This window comes from Aplysia californica, unplaced genomic scaffold, assembly GCF_000002075.1.
Source record: "Aplysia californica isolate F4 #8 unplaced genomic scaffold, AplCal3.0 scaffold00421, whole genome shotgun sequence".
Taxonomy (NCBI): domain Eukaryota; kingdom Metazoa; phylum Mollusca; class Gastropoda; order Aplysiida; family Aplysiidae; genus Aplysia; species Aplysia californica.
Genome location: NW_004797691.1, coordinates 657,839 through 683,031, shown reverse-complemented (window position 1 = coordinate 683,031; position 25,193 = coordinate 657,839). Strand labels below are relative to the sequence as shown.

General features: G+C 39.4%; 1 protein-coding gene across 1 annotated transcript in view; it reads right to left on the bottom strand.

Annotated features, from left to right (window-relative positions):
* LOC101855438 (protein SDA1 homolog) overlaps positions 1-25,193 on the bottom strand; it is a 27,463-nt gene continuing 2,270 nt past the window's right edge. The window contains exons 2-13 of the mRNA XM_005104488.3: positions 16,217-16,321; positions 14,988-15,086; positions 13,871-14,243; positions 11,541-11,926; positions 7,313-7,544; positions 6,062-6,138; positions 5,423-5,555; positions 4,334-4,422; positions 3,329-3,519; positions 2,857-2,941; positions 2,136-2,294; positions 1-174 (exon numbers count right to left, since the gene is read on the bottom strand). Of these exons, the coding sequence (XP_005104545.1) occupies positions 124-174; positions 2,136-2,294; positions 2,857-2,941; positions 3,329-3,519; positions 4,334-4,422; positions 5,423-5,555; positions 6,062-6,138; positions 7,313-7,544; positions 11,541-11,926; positions 13,871-14,243; positions 14,988-15,086; positions 16,217-16,321 (1,980 nt within the window). The 3' untranslated portion in view covers positions 1-123. The remainder of the gene's footprint in view (positions 175-2,135; positions 2,295-2,856; positions 2,942-3,328; positions 3,520-4,333; positions 4,423-5,422; positions 5,556-6,061; positions 6,139-7,312; positions 7,545-11,540; positions 11,927-13,870; positions 14,244-14,987; positions 15,087-16,216; positions 16,322-25,193) is intronic.

Sequence of the window (25,193 nt, the reverse complement as noted above, 5' to 3'; positions counted from 1 at the left end):
TTTCAGTGTTATTTCATTAATTTATTCAGCTCGTTCTCTTCAACATACCCACAAGTACAGCACAAGAGCTCGTAACATACATTATTTTCATGTTGTAGATACATAGATCTGAAAAAACCTTCCCTACTTCCTAGCATTCTTGTGCCTTTTCAGCAGAGAATTCCTCAAGGCAACCTGAAATAAAAAAACAAACAACAAAAGCCATTATTCACAGGAATATATAATAAACTTGAAGGTGAGAGTCATCAGAGACAGCAGGGATTTTTTAGACTGAGGGGAGCGTGTCACTTCCAAGATTATTCAAAGGACATTTAGTCCAATAGCTCTTAAGATTACAGAAGATACAGGCTGTTGTACACATGGTTGGAGGGTGCCACTGGTAGGTCCTACTTCCTTTCCTTCTGTCGTTCCTCTTAAATTAGTCTTGACCCTTTCCATAACCCCAAACAATTGTCACCATCTCAGTGTTCTTTTCTTGACATAACTTTTCAAGCCGAGTATTTATGTCACTGGAGAGATACTATAGGTACAGTTGTTGCAATCACTTTTACATATTGATGGCTGGGTGCTAGACTATGACAAATGTCAAATGGCAAAATGACATTTGTCAGAGTCCTGCATCCAGCCATCAATATTTAGACACAGAAATTTTAAGAGAAAAAAAAATTCATACAAAATGATTTTTAAAATAATACATTTTTAATAAGCATGGCTACTGAGAGATAACACAGGAAATTTACCAAAAATTCAAGATTATTTAAAGGAACTAAGACTGCTCTCGGGCAACATTAGAGATAAACTTATCCGAAGTTCAACTTAACCATTGGGACTTGCATAGAAGTACAGTGGAACTCGGATTCAACGAGGTCGCCGGGCCTGACCTAAAATCTCATTGAATCCGAGTGTTCGTTATAGCAAACACGAGGTTTCGTGTAGATAATTACAGGCTCTGAGCAAGTAATGTATAAAGAGAAGTCACAAGTAGTTCCTGAAATTCCTGCATATTATGAGGTGTGTAAAAAAAAGACTGATTCGTTCAAATGCACACGCATGTGTCATCTCGATTGTTTACCAAAAGTTGTGTAGCAGTGTAGAGCCTAGTATACGGCAACTTTAGATTTCATAGACCAGCGCAAATTCATTGTGTAGATCTACGTCAAGACTAGCTTATCATTGTAATAATGATCAATTGTTGAGGGAAAAAAAAAGAATGTGCAGCGCTTGTATCTGCAACGTTCAACGCCCGGACCGCTAGTGCCCCCCCCCCCCCCCCCCCGACACGCACACACAGCCACACATATGCAGGCCGCCCATCCGACCACGACACACGCTAGAGTAGACACGTGCACGTGCCTAGAACGCATGTGTTGGTATACATGGTACGAAAAAAGGCCGCTGATTGGTCGCATGCAATCGGTTAAGTAAACAATGGTTCACGATGCAGGGGCAATGGATGGTTTCCGGGAATAGATAAAGTTCGTTCTGGGAGAAAAATGAGCGAAGCCACGTCTGCGGGGGCTTTTTACCCTGGAAGCGACCTCGTTGAATCCGAGCTCGCTGATTTAAGTGCTCGTTGAATCCACGTTATTTTCATTGATTTTAAAGAAGAAAAAAAAACGGGGAATCTATGTCATCTCGTTGAATCTGAGTTCTCATTGAATCCGAGCTCATTAAATCCGAGTTCCACTGTATAGGTGCTGGGACCCCAGAAAACGATTAACTTAACTTAAGATCGACAAAGAAAGTGTTGGATTGGAATTCATAGGGTAAAAGATCAAGGGGAGACCACATGGAGCCTAGAGAAAAACCACAGAAATTGATGCACAGAAAAGAGGGAAGACATGAAATAACATCAAGAGGCTGGCTAGCCCAGGATAGAGAAAGGTGGCAAGTGTTTGTCCTTGGCTTATACCATGGTGCAGGGTGAGAAGGGCAATGATGATGATGAACTCGTGTTCAATACAAGCGGAGTCGACTGTATTAACATAGCTCCACTAACAAGTCGTTTGAACTCACTTTACCCCAGCATCTCAACATCTTTTCATTCGAAGGGCATGTGAGGAAAACATGACTATCACAAATCAGAAAAGCCACCAACGGCACTATTTAAGAGTCCGAAACAAAAGTGAACTCACCTGTTTCTCCTTGAAGGAGCGTTTCACCTTCTTCCGTCGGATCTTGTGTTTCACCATGGTGAAGGCCTTCTTCTTGGCCTTTTCCTTATTGCTCGTACTGGCAAATGGATTCATCTTCTGGGGCCCATGCGCAAACTTCTCTCTACCTTCTCTTCCAGCCTAATTTGACAAACAAAATTAAAGTGAAAAAAATGCTGTTGTGGGCATACAAAAAGAAATCCAGGTATGTGCATTTCACAGACAGGGGAACTGTGCATTCCTATTTCTATACTAGCAATTTCATCGGTGAGCAAGCAAATGTGGGCACTTCTGTCCTCACCTCAGAAATGGTCATTTTAAATAGAAAATAGGAAAACAAAAAGGTACAAAAATGCATAAATCTACAACGCCTCTCCAAAATTAATTTTTACTTGCAGCTTTTTGGATCTCGGTACTTTGACTATGAGTGAGTAGTTTTCATGGATTTTCACACACTAAGCTCAAACCCCATAAAAAATTTGTTCAACATACAATGTTGACCAGGACAGCATGTGGTTAAAAGACCAACAGGACTTAATCTCTTGTCTTTTGCTTGGAAGGGGGGGGGGGGGGGGGGGGGGGGGCACATGAACCACAAACTATTACAATGTGAGAAATATTAGAGAGAAAACATGATTTAAAAAAAAATCATTCTACCAATCAAAGCAGAGTAAATTTATGTATAGTGATATAGTGAGCTTACCACAACAGTAGCTAGTCTCGACTCCTTGTCGTGAAGCTTTTTCTTGTGCACCATCTCAATGTCTCCAAGCTTGGGAAGCTCTTTACTGTAGGGATAGGAAACCACGAGAGAATTAATGAAGTTGAAAGAATGGACACAAGCATTCACATTGAACGACTCTGAAACAAAGCAAAATTCCGAAAAGTTCATGTTATAAACTTCATTTTTCTCACTAGTCTTTCTTGAATATCAAATGCTGTGCACGTAACAATCTATGATTTATCTTTGAAACCATATTATATTTTCTCTCCTGTAAAACAGACCTCTATTTTCTTATGCATAGAAGAACTCTGTGCTTATGTTTTCTATTTTCTCACTTATAATTCTTGTTTGCCCTTATCCATGATTAAAAATTCCAAACATTCTTCACAATAATGAATATCAAATTGGTTCCAATGAGAGAATAGTAAAAGGCGACGTCTGCATCACATACTCAGTCTCTCCGAATGCCTCTGGTCTCTTTCTCTTCCGTGACCCAGTCTGAGACTTTGCTGTAGTTATATCCTTAGAGATCTGGTTGTGGGAGATGGCCTTAAAGTCTTCGTCAGTCATGATGCGAGTGGTGGAAATTTCTTCAGCAAGCTTCCTTTTCTCCTCCAGAGCCTCTGGGGATATTTCTTTATCCTGAAAAAGAAACAAGAAATTTAGCATAAAGGTGCTGAGAATGCAAAGAAAAAATGTTAAGCCAGTCATAGTCCTCACCCCCTAAGAAAGGACATGGCATTCTTAGGAAAAAGCATTTTTCTCAATTTCTCTTAAAATTATATGGTCGACCATTTTAACTGCAGACATCAAGAGATAATAAATACCCAGAAAACATAAAGAGTACTCAAAATAATAAAGGCATTAGTCAAACTCTTGATCACAGAGTGAAAAAAGGCTAACGAATTTGACCACCCTACAAATTTACAAAACCAAACCCCCCTCTCCCTTCAAAACGACATCCTTTTTTTCTGCCATCAAAGAAGAAACAAACACCAAGAAAAAGATAAACAGATACTATGGCACAGGCTCAGGGAATACAACATTCTTCCTTTTACGAGCCAACCCCTACTCTGCCATTGAAATTGAAATTGTATATGTGTAACTCCCCTTGCAACAGCGTGGTGTTTTTTAAGATGCGGAACCTCAGATATTAACGTCCGTCCCCGAAAAGACTCAGCCAAATAGAAATATTTGTTTAAAATGCCTTTCCCCACACAACGTAGGACCGACCTGAGGCTTGAACCCCTGAACCCGCAATCTCACGACTATGGGTCCAGAAGCCTAACCACTAAGGCTGGCTACCAAACATCCTCATCTCCCCAAAGCATTTCACAAAACAAATGAATGAAAAATGTGAAATATGAAGAGAAGTGGCAAAAGTACGATCAGGGACTCGTTAAAAAAAGTAGTAGTATGAAATTCAAATCTATTGCGATGTGATGACTATCGTTACCTTGTCCTGTTCCTCATCTGAAGAGTGGTAGACATCGACCCATTCACCATCACTGTCATCGTCTTCATCACTACAAGATTCCCAGCCATCTGATGACATATTCAAATGAAAAAAGTACATACGATTTTCATAGAAAAACTCTGAGGGAGAACATAATGCCAGTTTTCTACCTCATAATTCAAAGTCCATGTATGATAATATTGAGTCAAGTCCATAGAGAGCCTTGAAAAATTCCCAAACATCACCAGTTCAAGATTACCTCAGTGGGAGTTCTGATTATGCTCATTTGTAACATACTCCAGCTTGACACAAACTAAGCCAAAAGGCCATTGATAATTTATTTATAGATGCACTAGCCATCTGTGTCTAGGTGCTATTTAAGCCCAAACTCAGCCAACTTACTTACTACCCATTACGCCATCTGGCGTTTAGGGCAGCAACAAAGGATCTCCAGCTCTGTCGGTGTTGGGCCATCTTGGTCAGCGTTCTCCACGAATGATTCCAGGACTTCATTTCAGACTTAACTGTGCATCTCCAGGTCACTTTGGGTCTGCCCCTTTTGCGACGTCCTTCGGGTGTCCAGTGGAGGGCAGTGTTCACAATAGAGTCTGGTTCTCTTCTCAGAACATGTCCAATCCATCTCCATCTTCTCCTTTTTATTATGGTGGTCATGTCCTCTTGCCTACATTTATGTAACAGATCTGTGTTGGAAATCTAGTCGGGCCAGAAGATTCTGAGGATTTGGCGTAAGCTGGTTGTATGAAAGGAAGATAGCTTGGCACGGTCATGATCAGTTATCCTCCAGCATTCAGCTCCATATAGGAGTGTGGATAGTACACAGCTGTTATAGAGCTTTAGCTTGGTTTGTATACTAAACTGTCCTGACTTCCAGACGTTGATCATGCTTCTGTGTACATATCTTGCCTTGCCAAGTCTGTTCATGATGACTTCCTTTGTGCCGCCATCAGTTTTGATTAAGCTGCCTAAACTCAGCCAACAACAATCTTTAAATCTTTCAACTATTGCTGAATCTAATTAGAACAATTCTATTGTGTTTGGATAGACAGTAACTGTCCTGTTGGTTCTCACCCTGATCTTGATTTTTCGTCTGCTCTTTCTCTTCAGTCTCAGGTATGACCTCCGCCCCTGGAACAAAACTTGTGGCATCGTGTTCCCCATACTGCAGTACCTTGAGCTCGGTCTGAGCTTCTGTAGGCCTGCCCTGAGAATTAGAAAGCAAGAACACAGCTTAAAAATTCAAACAGGGGAACATGCACCATTCAATTCAAACAACTCTCATCTATGAATGCACATCTAGAAATCAAAGGCAAGGACATTCAAAAGCATAGTGGTGTTTCAAAAGAGTAACATACACAAAAAAAGAAAAAGAGATAATAATGAGAGCTATTTAGTCCAAAAAGAAGGAGCAAACCACAACAGAGTACCCATCAACCACCCACAAAAGAACAGGTTGAAAAACAAACAAACACCACTTACTGTAAAGAATATTACCATAAATATTTTAATGTACCCAACTATAGAGATTCAAAAACATTAGAGAGTCATGAGTAAACAATTCATTATTTTCAAATGGTTCAATCTTATAGCCATCAGAGCAGTCCTCCCGGGTACAAAACAAAACAACCATTATGTTCTGTCAAGGCACAACAGTGCTCCTAACAACCGCATATATGACCGGGGTCAACCTTCAAGTTCAAGGTTACATACCCTGTCTTTCCGATGAAGAAGATGTGGGTTAGTTTTTCGGAACAGTTGAATCAGGGATCTGGCTGCCATCATTACAGCTGAAAAAAGAAGAGACATTCAGTTATTTTTTGGGGGAGGGGGTTAACAGTAAAATACAACGTTAATTCTTCATGGCATAGAATACCAAAAAGGAATTTTAAAAAAAATGAAATAATATAAAAAAAGCATTCGGTGGTAAATAATAATAAACATTAAAAGGAAACAAGACAAAAGTAAAAAGAGATAATATTTCAAAACATAAATTTTACCAGCAACAGAAACAAAACAGCCTGTTAAACAGCACAGAAAAGAAGAGCATAAGAAAAAAAAATGATTTACACCAAAAAAATTCAAGTTACTATCATAATATCAAGTATGAAACCAAAATCAGAAAAAAAGAAGCATAAAGCTTTCAGGGCTTGTGAGGAGCAAAGGGCAGAAACTGATCCCAGTAAAGATAGCACAAAAGGAGGAAAACGAAATCATCTCCAGGACAGAAGAGGCTAATCAGTCGCAGTGCAACAATCCTCTCCCCCCAACACACACATATACACCAGCAGCAGACACAGGTACTAAATTCACAACTGGATGAAGCGAGGGAACATTGTGCTAAGTGTCTTTCCCCAGAACAAGACATTGACATCAGCCCTGAAAGAAACTGAACTCTATGCTTTCCTGCTAAAACTCTGCAGCTTTCTTCTTCCTCACGCACCAGATCTGAAAGGGACATCGACTATCATGGTCAATCACTCACTTCGTCTTCTCTGCCGTCTCAGAAATTATTGTGGCTATTCATCATTTCTTGGGAGGTTACAGCAGTGGTTGCCAGTTGCCAACTGCCGGTTTGTGCAGTTTTCTCTGCTAGCCTTCATCATTCAAATGACAACATACAGAAGAGGTGGTGCAGGTCGTATTTAAGGCATCTCCCTCTGCCAAGACAGTCCACCACTCTTTGACCATCTGAGGTATTTATTAAAGCATCTGTGCCACCAAGGTTCTTCACTCTTTATGACCACCGTCAGCTGGTTCAATATCACTTAGTAGCAAATCTCCACACCAAGAAGCAATTCCTTTATTCACCACCCAGGGATGCACTGGGTTGAACACAGGACCCAAACTAAATTTTTTGTATCTTCCATATCTTCCAGTAGTAACATCCAGCAGCCTAATCCAAAAAAACAACAAAAAAGGAAAAAAAAAAAAATCTACCAGCTCATCAGGCCAAAGCCTCACCTTTATCTCTGTGTGACTTGTACTGCACAAGGTCCTGCAGCAGGTCCTCAGACATTGCCAGCGGGCACCGGACACAAATCTCCCTCACAGCGTTCAGTCCGACCGCCATGACTTCGCTCGAGTTTCTTTCTGCAATGAAGTTGTTGGCTACTGTCTTGAGCACTTCTTCTATTGCCTCAGGGGGGACGACCTCGTGGCTTCCCTGGGCCAGGTACAGCAAAAGCCTGGTCACCTGAGGAAATAGAGGTCATCAGTATCTGAGTACTTATTTCATTATCACTATTATTGGTTTGACTACTTTGAAGTTGAGATCATCACATATGTGGAACCCTTTAAGTTCATGATCATCATACCTCAGCGATTTATCTGAATCTGGGTACATGATGAACATGGTTATTTAGTGCAGGGAAAAGGCAAGACAGGCAGGCAGAAACAACGGATGGAAAGTACAAAAGTAAAACTAACCAATTTTATTCTCCAACCAATCACCCCCACATTTATTCTGAAAGAAAATAAACAAATTTAAACATCAGAGATGCCAACCACAGAAAACCGAAATGAGTATTGGGAAATATGAAAATGTGTATTTTCAGGTGAAAATGTGTATTCCCCACGACCGACCCACCAACCAGTAATAGTAAAATGTTCAGGGTGTCCAGCAATATTTCCTGAAAAAAAATTACTAGCTCACCAGCTCGAAAAAGGGAGCACACACCACGGCGCACAGAAACAGGATACTTTAGTTGAGAACTCAGGTAGCTAGTGCCGCGCTGACCTTTGAAGGTGAGCGGGGTCATCGCTTGGGCATTCTTCGGTCAGCGTGACCGTGCGGGAGATTTAGAAAATCGTCTTTTTCATCCTGAATTGAGCCCTATTTAACGCAATAATATTGACTGAAAGACCTAACTGCATGAGGGAATCAGAAGCTCCAAGTCTTTTTCATGACATTTCAAAAACAAAGTGAATCAGTATTGGTCGGTTTAGTTGTAACAGACAGTGCAAGATGGTCATGTCTGATTCCCATTAGCGTTTCCAGTTGTGACGTAACGAGCGCCGATAATTAGAAAGCTGAGCATCAGGATTAGTTCACATTTGAGGGACATAAACGTAACACATAAAGGTATCTACTCATCAAATTTCACAGCTACCGCAGTTTCCGTAACCTCAAAATGGTTGATCTATGCATCACTTCGCCGTAAATATCCACACATTATCCTCACTTAACTCCGCACGAATTATTGAGTAGGCTCTATATGTTTTATTATTATCTATACACACATGTCCTAAATCATTGTCTCTGCATGTTGCACATCTACACGTGTTGGTCACTGAATAGGACAACAGACTGAGGGTTGGTGTGGCAATTCTGACTTGTACTGTATGTGGGTCGTTTTTTGGTGTTGAGTGTGCTGAGAGCATGGGTACATGTACTCTGTGTGGTTGTGTCTGTCTCAGAAATGTTGGTGCTAGGACTAGCTTGGTTTGTGTATGTTTCTTGACTGCTGTAGTGAGACTGGGGGTCACGTTGCTTTACTGTGGTACAGCCAAGAGAGAGCAGTTTTTTTCTGTTCACTGACTGTGCATGTTTTCGCATCATAGTCTTCGATGTAAGCACACCAAATGCTTGTAGGGACACTGCACTATTTCGAAGTTTAGCATCATAGATCGTTTATAACATTTTGTTTGTCACCAGAGTCATCTTTGATATTCCACCCAAACACAAGGAAGAGATCACTGGCTTTTTCCGAACTTAAATACGCCTTTTTAAAGGATTTTCTCTGCTTCCCTGTAATGTTCAGTCTTCCGCACACTCTGCACAGACTGTTTAAAGCGGATACATGACTTTCAGGGATGTGCTCCATTTTAAGGTCTTCGTTTTATACGGCAATAACGTTAGTAAATTCGCGGGCCCAACACAATAATCCGATGTAGCTTAACAACCACAACTGCGGTAGTACTGAAATTTACACACTTAAAACAGGATTTAGTATAGTATAGTATAAGGTTTTACGGCGCTCGCAACTGCTAAGGTCATATGAGCGCGCAAAACAGGATTTGTTACTGAACACGCACATACTAATCCTAAAAAAATTCAATGCACCGTTTTGTCGCAATAAATGATTATTTATCCACAGTTTGAAATGAGAAAAGCGTGTTACACAGGCAGCAAACAGACACGTGTGGAACACCTGGTATAAAACTTAGAAGACAGGGACTTTCTTTAAGAGGAGGAGAAATGGTGTTGCTAAAGTCTATAAATTAAAACTACTTGGTTGGTCTAACGGCACCACTGCAATTGAGGTAGTAAATGAGACAATTTTATCGAGAACACATCCCAGTTTATAACGGTGCGATGAGGTCAAATGACCCCAATGAAAAAGGTCAAGAGGTACTGGGCGGGGTGATTAATTACCTCCGGACAGCAGGAGCTGCGGTGCAACTAAAAGGCGCGATTTCGGCTGATTTCGTGTGCCGTGACACGCGTACAATATACATGTATCCAGTCAACAGCATGTCGGTGTTCAATGTCGTACTGGGGTCTTGTTTGACTTAAGTATTTCAGTCTATTATATAATATTTTCCTCTCATTATTATATAAAAAATAAATCCTGCTTTGAGAGTTCGGAAGGGTCTAGAACAAGAATTTCGACTATCAAGAACCAGTCTGGGTGTCATGATTCATATTATGAACTGACAGACTCAAATTATTGCTCAAACTCAGAGAAAAGCAATAACTTGAATGGCTCAAGTAGACCCATGCACTGTGAGGGTTGTAACAACTGTGGTTGGGCAAGATGCAGTGACACTGAAAATCTGCCAGTCTTGAACAGAAAGCTACAACATACACTGTAGGTATAATTTACTATCATCCATCCAAGTAGGTATAATTTACTATCACCCATCCAATGAAACGCGAACACTTTATTTCAATAACACAGACTTGCAAAGTATGAAGGATCCCGATTCCGCACATGGCCTGCACCAACGCGCGCTTTGCAGAAAGCTCTAATCAAAATTCTGAAAATTGCTGCCAAGTTTTTGTCCTCTGGTGTTGCCTTAAACCCCCGATAGTATCTTAAACCCCCAAAAAATCAATAATCCCCTCCCCTATTCCGTAGTCATATACTTCGCAACGCCGTTACTCCCACAAAGACGGTCTTTGCTCACACAATGCCGCATTTATTTATGATGCGAATGCGCGCAGGGTCAGTGACCGGTCACGATGGCGAGCCAGACAATCTAAAAATCGGACGACACTTGTATTTTCTTTTCTTTTTTTTTTCTCCACAAGTGACAGCACAGCGACGAGTCAGAGTATTTTTTACATTTTATTTGCACGGCGACAATGTGTTTATACTGCACAACCCGCATGCCACAAATGTTGCGTTATCAGACAACTGCTGGCAAACTTCTCGGTGGTAACGAAAGCGAAAGTAGTAGATCTTGATTTTCCCGATCGAGCCTCGGTGTCACATACGCTTCCGCCTGCCGCCATAGCTGCCTTTTCGTGTGAAAGTGAAACGTACTCCCCAGATGGGAAAAGCTGAACGAATATAATATCACGATCGCGACCGGCAAAAATGAACTTACCGACCACATCGGACTTGGTTTTCAAATATTCTAGTTCTGCGATACTGATACTATTTTGACAAAAGATGGGACCTGAGATAATCTGGTTTACTCGCCCAAGCTGAATCTCGTAGTTTTCGCATTCCAGGTTGCGTATTTTTTCATGAAAAGTCGTATTCGCGTATTTTCTGCCAAAAATCGTACTAAAATACGTAAAATCGTACTGGTCGGCATCTCTGAAACATATAGGGGCTTTCTGTTAAAATTTTCAATTTTCCACTAGGTAAAGGATTACAGATGGCACAACATCACCATTCAGAGATGACTCTAGTTTGGGACAGGTTCATCCTCTTGCAGATAATGGCATCCTAATCATACAAATGGAAATGGCACAGAAAGAAACAGAATCCATGCCCTATTGATTATGAACCCAGTAGCATAATTATCACTAAGCTAGATAACACAGTTAAAAACGCACAACCAAAATCTTGGAAGGGAACCCCTAATCCACGCATTATAAGACCAGTAGCCAGTGAGCAAAGCAAATGGGACAGGAAAACTGACAACTTATAAGTCAGAAAAAGTATCTAAAAATACATTTTTAACATCATAAACCTATTAACAAAACATGGATGTCAAACAGCCCACCAAATCATACCTCTCTCTGATGTGGCTGCAAAAATCGCTTCATGAACGGGTAGAAATTGAGCACTATCAGCTTGTGGATACCAATGAGGCGTGAAATCAAATCAACCATCATCAGCTTCACCTCAAACCTCTCTGTGGTCTTCTCAACCTGACGAAACAGTTTCTCACAAAAGCCCTGCGGGTCGTAAATGAGATGAAGAGCTGAGAAATTGAAAGCTTCCACACTCGTCTTCTTCTTTTTATGCTTCTTCACAGCCTCAAGAGCTCTGTCCAGTTTCTTTTTCCTCTTTTTTGTTTTCTTGGCCACTCTGTGCCCTAGACTCAATTCTTTTGTCTTCTTCTTTGGTTCCTCATCATCAGAGTCACTTTCCTCTTTTTCTTCCGTTTCATCCTTCCCTGAGAAACAAAAGATGAGAAAAGGAAGATAATGAAAATTTGCTAGAAGTGAATGTACAATTCTTTAAGGGGAGGAGCGACCCTTGATTTTGCTGATTTTAGGTCAGGCTATGCACATTTTATGTTGGCTGATTTTTGAAGATCCACCAGTTTTTTGTCTAAAAATTGCATGGATTCAATTGAGAAAGACTTTATTCTACAGGTAATTTGCCTTTAAAAACATGAAGATGGATTAATATAGTGAATTTTCACAATTATTGTCAGTTTTCGCAAAATGTAATTTTTGTGCAGTTTTTTCCCTACTCCTTCCTTAGTTTTTATCCTTTTGACATGAAACTTTCAGGAAACATAGTTGGCAAGGCTGCCATCAATGTAACAGAAAGATATTTGCGAAAAAAGTAACATTTTTCCTTTGGCAAGCGATTACGTATTTAGAACAAGTTTTTTTTTATACTTTGGGAAAATTCTCATAATTTTTTTCTTTTGCACGTATTGAAAAAAACTTGCTGTTACTCTGATAGGGTTTGGTTCAGATATACTCTCCCCAAATTTGGTCAAATTTGGTCTGTAAATAAGAAAGCCTTAGGGATTTCAAATTCACTGTTTATTTTCAAGATGGCGACCATTTCCATAGCAACCGTTGTAGCTATGCCAAAATAAAATTGCGTATCAAGAGATTTTACTATGTCTAACTTATATGTGTACTTAGATTTGATCTCGGGCAACAAACATAGAAAATGGTCCTCAAGGGTAGCTCCTCCCGTTAAAAGATATACTTTCATGAATCCATGCATCCATTAATGAACTGACGACAATTGCCCTGGAAGCAAAGTAGTTTGAGACAGACCTATGCACCATTTTTTCTCCCAACTTTCAAAAATCATGAAAACACATTTAGAGTAAGAAAAAAAAAAAAAAGAAGCAAAAAGCTTAACACAATATATACAAATAGATCAGCTGAAAAAAAAAAGGATTATCACACATGTAAAGTACAAACAAAAACCAGCCCACAAAGTATGACAGAACTCGATGTTCATTACTTGAGACATTTATAATCATTTAAGAGCACACAAACTGGCCCACCAGGACAAAGTCGTTAACCATGAGGAAAGACAAGACAACAGAGGTACTCAAAAGCTCATTTTAAGCATTTATTTGCAACTTTCAAAATACTATGTGCAGTTCATTGTTCTCTCATTGATATCCCCACCTCCTGGACTAATAAAATAAAGCATACTGGAATGAAAGTTAGGAGGATTCAAAATCAATTAGTAGTCTACTTTACTTGACATACTTTGAAACTTACTTAAATTTATAAAACATGAAATTCATTGTTTCCACCCTCAAAAGTTAAGAATAAGTAAAACAATGTCATAAGGTAATGTTTTGTTTGTTTGTTTGTTTTTGTAAGTGTTTTACTGTGCTCGCAACTGCATAAGGTCATATGAGCGCGCGGGACACACTAAACTTTTTCAGTTGGTAGGAAATTTTGAATTTTGCGCGGGTGGCGGCCGAAGCCTACTCTTATCGATTTTAGACCACCAAGGGATCTTTAACGTGCACAACTTGCACACGGGACCTCCGAGATTTTTCGTCCTTGTCCGAGAAGGCTAGGTGTAGATCTTTCCTACCAGAAGATCAGGGGTGTGGCTGAAAGACAGCAGTAAGAAGAAGCCAATGAGTAGCAGTAGAAAGGCTGCAGAAAGAGTCAGGAGCCCAGAGGAGGGGGCAAAGGAGGTTAAGGGGTGGGGGGCAGAAAGAGGAGACGAAAGCAGACGACAGAACATTGCTAGAGAGTAGGAAAGGAGGTGAAAGGAGACAAATTTAGAGAAGAAAATTTTTTGGTCACTACCTGGATTCGAACCCGGGACCTTTGAATGAGAGGCGAACACCTTAAGCTCTAGGCCACGAGAGCACCCCTCATACGTTAAAAAGGACAATTACCTAAGAAGAACTTGAGAGCAGCAACCATCACTTTTGTAATCTTTGAAAAGCAAGCAGTAGTGATCACATTCACAGTTTTAGCGTCGTTCCAGATATTTCTTCGGTAGAGTTCAGTCATGATGTCTAAGGCAGTCTTCACGGTTATCGCACTGTTCTCTTGCAGCATGGAAAACATGTAATTTTGTAGGGCAGAGTTCAACTTGGCATTCTTGTGTTTAGCATTTATATTTTTTATGTCTGAGACTATGTACTGGTAGATGGTCTTCCTCAGCAGCTTGTCTTCACATCGGAGGAGCTTGAAGAACAGCTGGAGAATTTGGGTGGCTGAGATCAAGTTTTTGTTTCTCAGCATAATCAGCGCTTTGATCAGTGTCTGTAAAAGATAAATTCCAAAATTAAATTGTTACAAATTCTTCAAAGATCAGAAAGTTTCTTTTAATACCAGAAAGGCAACAATGTTATACTGAAGACAGAGTGAATTTTTGGAGATTACAACTTGATCATATTATTTTTTGCACGCAGGATTTGGTCACTTGTCACCGCGTTCGTTCATTGGAGCCTATTCCTTGCCACAACAGGGCCGCGGCTCCCCAGTCTCTATTTTGATGTATTGTTTTATCATGGAGTCATAACCTCATGAAGCGTCATTACTCCAGGAGATACAGTGTCATCACAAAAATCAAAACCCCGAATCACTGCACACATCTGGTACTGCAGAAAATAACAACTACCTGCACAAATGTCTTAGTCTTAAGGTCTATTCAGTTTGATGAGATGTGTGACTTCATGTTCCTCTACAGTTTATGAAGTACAGCAAAGGCAGGGGAATCAAAAGCTTTATTTCCCATGAAAACCTCCCTTATTTTACTGTTTCTTTCTGTTTGTATTTGCTTATCATTTAAAACGTCAGACAGCCCCCACCACTCCTTCCACTAGGACATAATCTCAATGTAAAGTAACCACTAAGCATTTCCTCAAGAAAAGCAAGCACCATCAATTCCAAATAAATTCTGTTTAAAAGAAAAAGTTCTGTATCAATCAAAACAATTAATAATAGAAAACTTTTCACTTTTCAAAACATTTACAAAGCCCCTCTAATGGAATACCTTCAGCTTACCATTCTAATGGTCCTGTCTAGCACTGTGCTGTGATTTCTTAGGATGTCACCCAGCTGCTCTGGCAGATCACCAACTTCTTCTTTGTAGCAGTGACTAACCTGCACAGGAAAAAGTACACAAATAAACAATTGCAAGGAGACAAAGGTGGTTTTTAAGTCTAGCTTGTCTTGTTTTCCTTTATTTCTTTGTAGTCGTCTTGTTCAATTTGTGTTGATGATTTTACCTATCTTATCTGATCTCAGTAGGACATTAGAAAGCATTTTCCAAAACTATCACACTTGTAATGCTCAAATATGCAAAAAAAAAGGAGTGCACTAATAACATCATTTTCCTGAAGTACACATTAAATTTCAGTCTAAAGGCATATTAGTTCATTTCCAACAGTGTTTGTTAACAACTTTTGTATTCTTGATCAAATCGCACAAATGGTAGTACCATGACAGTTTATAAACATTTTGAGCCACTTGAATATGCAAATTAAAAATTTGAAGTATTAATCATTAATTATTCTTTTTTATGCTCTCCTTTATCTCTCCCCCCCCCCCTCCCATTATATACACACACATTCCATTCATAATCATGCCCATATCACTCATATAAATGCCTCTCTTGAAAAATAGTCAAATTCGACTAGCTCGAAACTAGGTGGTAAAGCTGTGCCGTCATTTAAAAAATACAGTTAATATAAGTTTTTATAATATTACAGGAGAGTCAAAAAAACAATATTGTGTTACTACCAAGAAAACAAACTGCGCAAACATCCGAAATCAATATTAAAAAAAAATACAATTTTGATAATAACTTACTTATTATCTTTTAAAAAGTAAATCTTGTTTTATATTTGTAATAACATTCATTCGGTTCTCCTGCAAAATTTTGAAAACAGCATTTATAAATATACTATACTTTTTTAAATGACAGCAGAGCAAAGGAAAACAAGTGGAGCCAAGCTCATCCTTAAAAGTGAAAATGTTTGGATTTTGTTGTTATTCATGATATATTTCCTGTTCTTTTCGTAAGTAGTCATCTTCTTAAAATCAAAAGGTCGCCTTCTTAAAATCTAAAGGCTATACATGTACTTCTCATGTGCCCTTAAACATGGCACTGAGGAGCAGGACCCAAGCAGTATATCTCCGAAAAGACCTAAAATTTAAGAAAAATAACCACACTACGCTGATGGGTACAAATACATCTACGGCTATTAATAGAGGTCTTAAAGTTTACTAACCTGTGCGACAAAGCTGATCATTTCATCCAATTTTTCATTGTACTTTGTAGGCTGTAGCTGAAAAGCTTGCATCAGGGTGTGAAAATACTGCCACTGTTTTAGAAACTGGAAAAAAAAGAGCATTTACATTGAAACGAGAGAGAGAGAGAGGGAGAGAGAGAACTATGAATTATAATATCAATCATTTGTATCATGTAGCAAATTGTTAATGTTACAGTAGCAGACTTTATCTGGCCATCATTGGAGAATTTTCTCTGAGTGGTAACAAAGCGAAAGTAGATCTAGATCTTGAGAATGTCGTAAGTGGGGAATATCAAATCAATACAACCTATTTATAATATCTATCTATAGTCGAACCTGTGTAAGACAGATTGCAAGGGAGCCCGAAAAAAATTCTGCCTTAGGGGATTTATGGAGGAGAAGGAGGGAGATTTCAAAGGCCCAGCCGGTGGTATCAAAGGTCGCTTGTCCGGTCTGCAAGCAGTGATCAAAACTTCACACCTCTCAACTGCTAGTCTCTGTGATAATGACATGCGTCAGTCTTACTATCCAATTACCACCAGCGCTTTTGCATTGTTACATAGGACCACCATCTGATCTATTAAAAACAGTAAACATTTGAATGCTTTGATTCTACCTTTAGTCCTACCCATCGGTGTAATAGCAGTCAACCAATGCCATCCCTCACTGCCATGCAACAACGATTCGAGGAACTCTTTTCTCGGCTGGCTGTACGATCAAGGAGGCAGGCATTGGTCAAACTAATCTCACACCTCTGGCTTCTGGCTATCCAGGAAAGATTCTGAGATGGCTCGCTACTCGGCCACTTTCACTGGTACTCATGAGATTTCAAACCCACACCACCCTGATCAATTGCATCGCTCAGGGCTCACTAAGAGATGGGGTAACATCTACCCCAAGGAGGTTATAACTATAAAGTAAGGTCCTTAATCTACCCCCAAAGTGCACCCCTACTCCCCTTCCTCGCCTGGCAGCATGACGTTAAGTTTAGAGGAAGTGGAACCAAACTTGTGAGTTTTGTTTTAAATCAGGGCTGAGCGGGCAAAGCATTTCTTTCCCATCTGAGACAGGTAAAACCCTTGGAAGGAGCGGCTTTTTCTTTCCGTTTCCGAGTCGGACAGGTTTTAGTCTCATAGAGGTAATTACAGAGAAATATCAAGGGGGAGCAGGGAGATTCCGTTAAGACAGGTTTCCGTCTTACACATGTCTCCGTAAAAAGGCAGGTTCGACTGTTGTGGAAATAACACGTGCGAGCAAAGATCCAACAAAAGATATTTATTTTTAGGAAAATAAAATAATCAGAGTTTCCTGCAGACAAAAAGTTCAACGGGTGCTTCCTGCTACAGAGAAAGAATGTAGGTTTCTGAAAAATCTAGGGCAACAGAAGGAACAAAAAAATCGGGATACGCAATCGAAATAGGGAAAATCGACAAGATGCTAGACACCAGATTTGGGGGAAAAAAAATCTGACTCATATAAATAATCCCAATTAAATCAGGATGAGTGGCAGGTCTAGTTGAGCTTTTGCCAAAAGGTGGGGGTGTTTGCATGAGGACTTTTTTAATCAACCACTACTCATGGTAAAATATGTTTTCTTCTAAAAACTTTATGCGTATGGCAAGGAAATAAGTTGGTCAAGCTGCATGAGCAAGTAGATTGATGTGTGCATCTTATATCTCTACATAGAAAGATAATAGTACTAAAAATAGGGCATTTTTTACTCATCCTGAGTGCACTCGTAATTGTATGTTAAATACAGAATATTGTTAATCTTAAACTATCAAACAGTAGTGCATTCAAACATTGAAAATAGTTTGTATACACCATCATAACAGCGTGTGTCCATTAAAAGGGTTTTATTTTTTTATATTAATGATGTTATTGCTGAGTAAAATTTATAAGTTCGTTCATAACTCGTGTCATAATTACATCATCAGACTTTCCAAGGTCTAGAAAACCCAAATCGTTAAACATATCATCCCGGGAAATGACCGGTATTAAACATTGGTTTGACATTGATCCATCAGAAGGGTAATTTTCCGCTCCATCGCATGGTTTTGCTTAAATATGACTTTGATTGAGATAATCCAGGTTTGTCATAATGATGTTATGAACAAACACTTTATGATATTTCTGCAAAATATCATGTGAGGGACTTCCCACTGTTTCACAACATCCTTTTACATGGTGGAATGAACATGGAAGAGTATCGTGCTGATGACTCAAAAGAGAAGCGAAGGAGAGGCAAAAATATGCTTGTCATAATGGATTGTCATCATGTTATGAACGTGACAGTGTGTCATAATGGTTATGAACGAAACCTTATTCCATGTAATTTACAGTTGTTTTGGGATGTATTTTTAATTTTAACCCAACTTGAGGATGTATCAGACCTTGCTTACATTCTGATATTTTGATTTTTATGATAAGTGTATGGGTCTGGATTTTAATTAGTATTTTACTTTTGTAGTAATGGTTATGAACGAACTACATATTGTACTCTGAGGGCTTTACAGAGTTGATAAACATTAAAAACATGTACACAGATACATATTATGAGGAAACTTTCATTTAATATGAAATTTTAAAGTAAATGACAGGTCAAAATATTAATTTTTAGGTCAAAACTGAAGTTTGTCATAATAGTTATGAACGAACAATTAAAGGTATTCTAAGGGTTTTTCAGTGATTAAACTTTGAATTCTTCCAACATATAACCTTATTTTGAGGAGAGTCTCATAAATTAAAACAATTTTATGTGAATGACAGAACAATAAGTTAATTTTTTGGGCCCAAAGTAAAATTTGTCATAATAGTTATGAACGAAACAGTGTGTCATAACGGTTATGAACGAAACCTAATTCCATGTAATTTACAGTTGTTTTGGGATGTATTTTTAATTTTAACCCAACTAAAGGACAGAATAGACCTTGCATACATTCTGATATTTTGATTTTTATCATAAGTGTATGGGTGTGGATTTTAATTAGTATTATACTTTTGTAGTAATGGTTATGAACGAACTATTTATAGTCCATTTTATATATTTTGAGGGCTTTTCAGTGTTAACAAACTTTAAAAACATGTACAGAGATACATATTATGAGGAGAGTTTCATTTAATAAAAGTTTTAAAAAATGAATGACAGATCAAAATGAGTAAATTTTTAGGTCAAAATTGAAGTTTGTCATAATTGTTATGAACGAACCATTTTAAAGGTATTCTAAGGGTTTTTCAGGAAATATAAACTTTGAATTCTCCCTACATAGAGGAATCTATCATTTTAAGGAAAGCCTCATAAATGAAAAACGTTTTATGTGAAAGACAGAACAATATAAGTAAATTTTAGGGGCCAAAAGTAAAATTTGTCATAATAGTTATGAACGAAACAGTGTGTCATAATGGTTATGAACGAACTTTAAATTTATGCATAATATGCCCTAAGACCAGTTTGCGCTTAAAAATAGCTGTTTAATGGTCTTTCATTTATCACTTGACTATAATTAGTCAATTGAGTGTTATTTTAGACAATTCTAGTCGATGAAACTTGATATAATTGATAGTATTTTGGTCACTTATTGTTCGTTCATAACTATTATGACACAAAAAAGTAATTTTATCAAAAATTAATAAAGATTTTTATAAATTGTCAATTCTATGTAGTTTTGGAAGTTATTTGCTATGTCTCAAAATATAACATCAGCCTAGCTGAAGAAAGGAACTTCGAGTATTCATAAATTTGTGTCATCATTGTTATGAATGAACTTTTTGCTATTTCCGTCATTCAAGTCAGAATTACACCAAGACCCTTGCATATACAGCTTTGGCAGTTACTGAGTCTGAAAGAGCAATCATTAGGCTATATAATATGGGTGATTAAAGAATTATTACATAAAGTTGATTTTGGACCTCATTTGTCACACCCAGGTATCCCACCTTTTGGCAAATGCTCAGTTAGATCTAGATCTAGTTTTATGAGGGATCATACTCTTTCCTCATCAGTAGCAGAAAATTTATTGTTACCTAGCCTATTGGTCAACTGTGGGAGGGGCCTACACAACATGATCAGTTGGAGGGACTACCTGACAATAACAGCAATAGGTGATTGGATAACGACGGCTCATCCACAATGTCAGAGGCCAATACTTTTTAACAAAACATTGGGTGATGAGAGATTTGAGTCAGTTCTTAGTCAAGTTTATCGGTTGGTGTGACTCTGACATTCATTGTACATAAAATAGTGGCTGCAACTGTGTTGGAAAGGTGACTGTTTTACACAGTGAAATTATATATAGCCTGTGGCTATGCGTACGGCCCTTAGATTTATTTAGATAGAAGTATACTCACGGCCTTGGTAATCCCTCAGCCGGACAGCGTAATTTTATCGATCGATATCTTGGCCAAGACAAAGATCGTGTATAACAAGATAGTTCACTCCTCTAAAATTGAGCCAATTAAAAATTTAAGAAGTGTCCATGAGGATTCGATGGCGCCCTCTTCGAAAAAGTGCGGACTTTGCTATCAGAGTTACCCTACTTGTGTGAAAATATATAATAAAAATGAAACTAACAAACTGGGCTATTCCTATTCTTCTTTTGGTGAAGCGAAAGAGAGCTTCAAAACAAAGACTGCAGTGTCATCTGAACCAAAGTGAGGACTTCTGCGGACACCTTTTTGGCTGAGTGAACTATTTTGTTACAAACGATCTTTGGCCAAGAGACGCTCTACAAAGTACAGTAGCAATGACCACGAAAAACCTTTTTTTGCCAGAAAGTGTTTGCAAAGACGTTCAATTAAGCAAATAAAAATGACTACCTCTATCGTATTGTGACTAAAATGCAACACAAATGCAAGTTATCAAGGCCCCCATTTAGTCTTAAAGTATCCTTCCCCCCCTTTCCGGTTCACATATAAGCGGAGCCTGGTTCGTAGCGCCCGAGGCGACCGATGGCTGATGACGTCACTCAGTGGAAATTTCCCAGCCGCCGGTCGTTCACCCAGCATGCGCAAATGGCAATGCCGCTTTTCCCTTAGTTGCTCCCACATTTTTAAAGATTATGCCAAAACCGCTAAACACAGAAGCATGAAATTGTAAGGGAATTTAAAGAAAAATGGTGTACAACATATCAGTCAGTTTGACAAATCACGGCTCCGATAAATCTTCTAAGCGCACCACATCAACCACTTTCGCAAACGTTTTCGACAACTTCTTGGATGGGTACAAAGTTGTCAAACTGCATACTACTAGATTGACCTCTTTTCTGATTGGCTGCCAAGTTTCATTCATATCCATTCACGAGAAGCGGCGTGAGAGCGAGTTGAAGACAACAACCGTTGCGTTAGTGCGTCCCACGAAACACCCCTGTGCAGGGGCCAAAAATCGGCAGAACAAAACGCGCTCCGTAGGCATTGCTATACAAAGTAGCAATGACCACGAAAAACCTTTTTTTGCCAGAAAGAGTTTGCAAACAGGTGCATTTTGTAGCCGTTTCTTCACAGAGCATGGAACTTTTTGAATTTTTGAAATCCATCAATAAACAAAAAAGTTACAAATTTTTTAATCAATTAATTTTTGGTACACTTTTATATATATAATGAAAAAACCCCAAAATATGGGACGTTCTTTGGTGAGTTTTGAGACAATCGTCATAACTCGCTCATTTCTTGGAGTATTTAAATTTTTAAAAAGAAACTTGGCAACCAAGTACATTTTCTAGTGCAGCTTTCAGATTTTTCATAGCTATCCTACTTTTTGAGTTATGAAGACGTTTATAGGTAAAAATGTGGCGGTTTTCGGTGCGTTTTGAGAGAATATTTGTCATAGCTCGCCCATTTCTTGGAATACGTAAATGAAACTTGGCAGTCTAGTACATTTTTTAATGCAGAATCTAGTCATGCTGTCAGATTTTTAATATCTGTCATTCTTTTTGAGTTGTAAAGACATTAATAGGTAAAAAAGTGGCGTTCTTTACAGATTTACAAAGATTATCAGTCATATGTTCTCCCAAAGTCATGATATTTCAGATATTTGAATGAAACTTGGCAACATAAAAGGTTCCTCCTTGCCAAGCAATGCTCTGGATCAATTTGTCTAAAAATGTAAGTAGAGAGCTGGATTTATTAGTCAAATAAATCCAGTTCTCTACTAGTAAAAGCATGCATACTTTGTTATAGAAAATAAGATTGTCTCTGTGTATATCCATTGTTGGACAGTGTCCTATTGTGTGGTAGGTAGATTAAGATGCGTTCAGATAATATAGTTCACAAGTCATGGGAATATTTCGCATGTGTAGGCTACAACTCATACAATAAATGTAACATATTTACACCCCCTCCCCTTCTCTCTCTCTCTCCCTCTCTCTCACGCACACACACACACACATGCACGCGCGTACACTCACGCACGCACGCGTGAACGATAACAATGTATAAACGGGACTATCTTCCCAGACTGGACTAAATAAGTACCATACTCTTTAATAACAATCTTGATGCCTCACTTTCCCAAACAGAGCACACAGGATGAGTCCAAGTGTGTGCTTTCCAAAGAGGGGGGAATAGGCTTTCATAACGCAAACACAATGCCATACCACTTCTCAAGATGTTTGCTTTTCTGTTTCTATTCTTCTGTCATGCAATCAAGCAAATAAAAATGACTCTATCTATTGATGTATTGTGACTAAAATGCAACAAAAACGCAAGTTATCAAAGCCCCCGTTTAGTTTTCAAGTATCCTTCCCCCCCTTTCCGGTTCACATAAAAGCGGGGCCTCGTTTGTAGCGCCCGAGGCGACCGATGGCTGATGACGTCACTCAGTGGAAATTTCCCAGCCGCCGGTTGTTCACCCAGCACGCGCAAATATGGCAATGCCGCTTTTTCCCTTAGTTACTCCCACATTTTTAAAGATTACGCGAAAACCGCTAAATACAGAAGCATGAAATTTTAAGGGAATAAAGAAAAATGGTGTACAACGTATCAGTCAGTTTGACAAATCATAGCTCCGAAAAATCTTCAAAGCGCACCACATCAACCACTTTCGCAAACGTTTTCGACTACTTCTTTGATGGGTACAAAGTTGTCAAACTTCAAACTACTAGATTGACCTCTTTTCTGATTGGCTGCCAAGTTTCATTCATATCCATTCACGAGAAGCGGCGTGAGAGCGAGTTGAAGACAACAACCTTTGCGTTAGTGCGTCCCACGAAACACCCCGCTGCGGGGGCCACAAATCAGCAGAACAAAACGCGCTCGGTGGGCATTGCTATACAAAGTCAAGATAACTTGCAAAATCATTGGTCACTATTTATAACTTTGACCTGTAATTTACTGTGTCATTTTCCACATTTAAGGAATGCTGAAATTTTCCATTGAAAAAAGGTCAGCGTCTTTAGCCCTTTATAGCTCCGCGCTTCCCAATCGAAGAAGGTCATCCCTATAATGTATATATAGAGGGCCTGCATGCTTCCCGGGTAGCCCGGCTCATGTCCTTTATAAAGGGCCTGCGCGCTTCCAGGGTTTCAGTTTGTCCACTTATAGTGTCCGGTTTGATAGTTTATGTGCTGCCTACAAAGTGTAACAAAGCCTAGCTTATTATGTGAAGTGGAGGGCTGTACACATAGCCTCGATGCTATGCGTATGGGAGGGTCGTACGCATAGCCATAAGGCTATACGTACGGGAGCCGTATGCATAGCCACTTCGAATTATATTATATAAGGGCTATCGATCTAGATCTATTCTAGATCTAGGCTCAGGCCTACATTGTGGACATAAAAATATAAAAAAGGGGGAAAAGGAAAGTGGCCGTTTCTTCAAGCCATTTGTAGTTTGTTAAGCTACTTGTTGACACTTGTTCTAGCCTGCTGCTATACAGTATGTTTGCCTGGCCGTCAATCATGGCGGAAGGACTTGCTCTGCAACGAGTGAACACCCCAACAAACACAATAAAGAAGACCTAACCTTGACCCAACCCCTAACCTTACCCTTAGAATCTAGATCTAGATATATAACCTAACCCTCTCTCTACTGTTTCTTAGAAGTTAGAGAGTGGTCGCTCATTATGGAATCGGAGTGTCTACGTACACGGTAACCAGGCACCTAGCCTCAGTGTCTACGTACACGGAAACCAGCAACCGGGCACCAAGTCTCAGTGTCACGTACATGGTAACCGGGCATATATATATACACGGTAACGGGCATGTAGTCTCAGTGTCACGTACACGGTAACCCGGCAGTTCAGAACTCCAAGTTTAGTTTTTGTCATCCGGTGTTGCCTTCATCCCCACCACTCCCCCGACTGTACCTTAAAAAAAAAAATACCGGGGTAATCCCCCCATTCCCAAGCCCTATACTTCGCAGCGTACAGCTTTAGAAGACTTTGAATGAACTTTGGTGACACCAACCGGTACTCACAATGTATGTGATGCGCAGGCACAGGTTCACTGACCGGTCATGATGGCGAGCCCAAAAAAACGCTTGTATGACTTTTTCAGCAAGTGACAGCACAGGACAAATATATTGATTTATTTTCATTCCGGATACCGTTTACGTAGATACTCAGACTGAGACTAGACTTGTGTCCGGTTACCGCTGTGTACGTAGATACTGAAACTAGAATCTAGGTGAGACTAGGTGCCCGGTTACCGTGTACGTAGATACTGAGACTAGGTGCCCGGTTACCATGTACGTAGATACTGAGACTAGGCTAGGTGCCCGGTTACCGAGTGCCGTGTAGTGTACGTGTAGACACTCCGTTATTGTTATAATAAACGGAGTGCGTACACGGTAACCGTGTACGTAGCCTCAGGGTCTACGTACAAGGTAACCGTGTACGTAGCCTCGGGGTCTACGTACACGGTAACCGGGCCCGTAGCCTCAGGGTACGGTAACCGGAAGGTCCAAGAGATAATTCACTCAGCCACTATCTCTCTCTCTCTTTTACTTCCCCTCCCCCCCTCT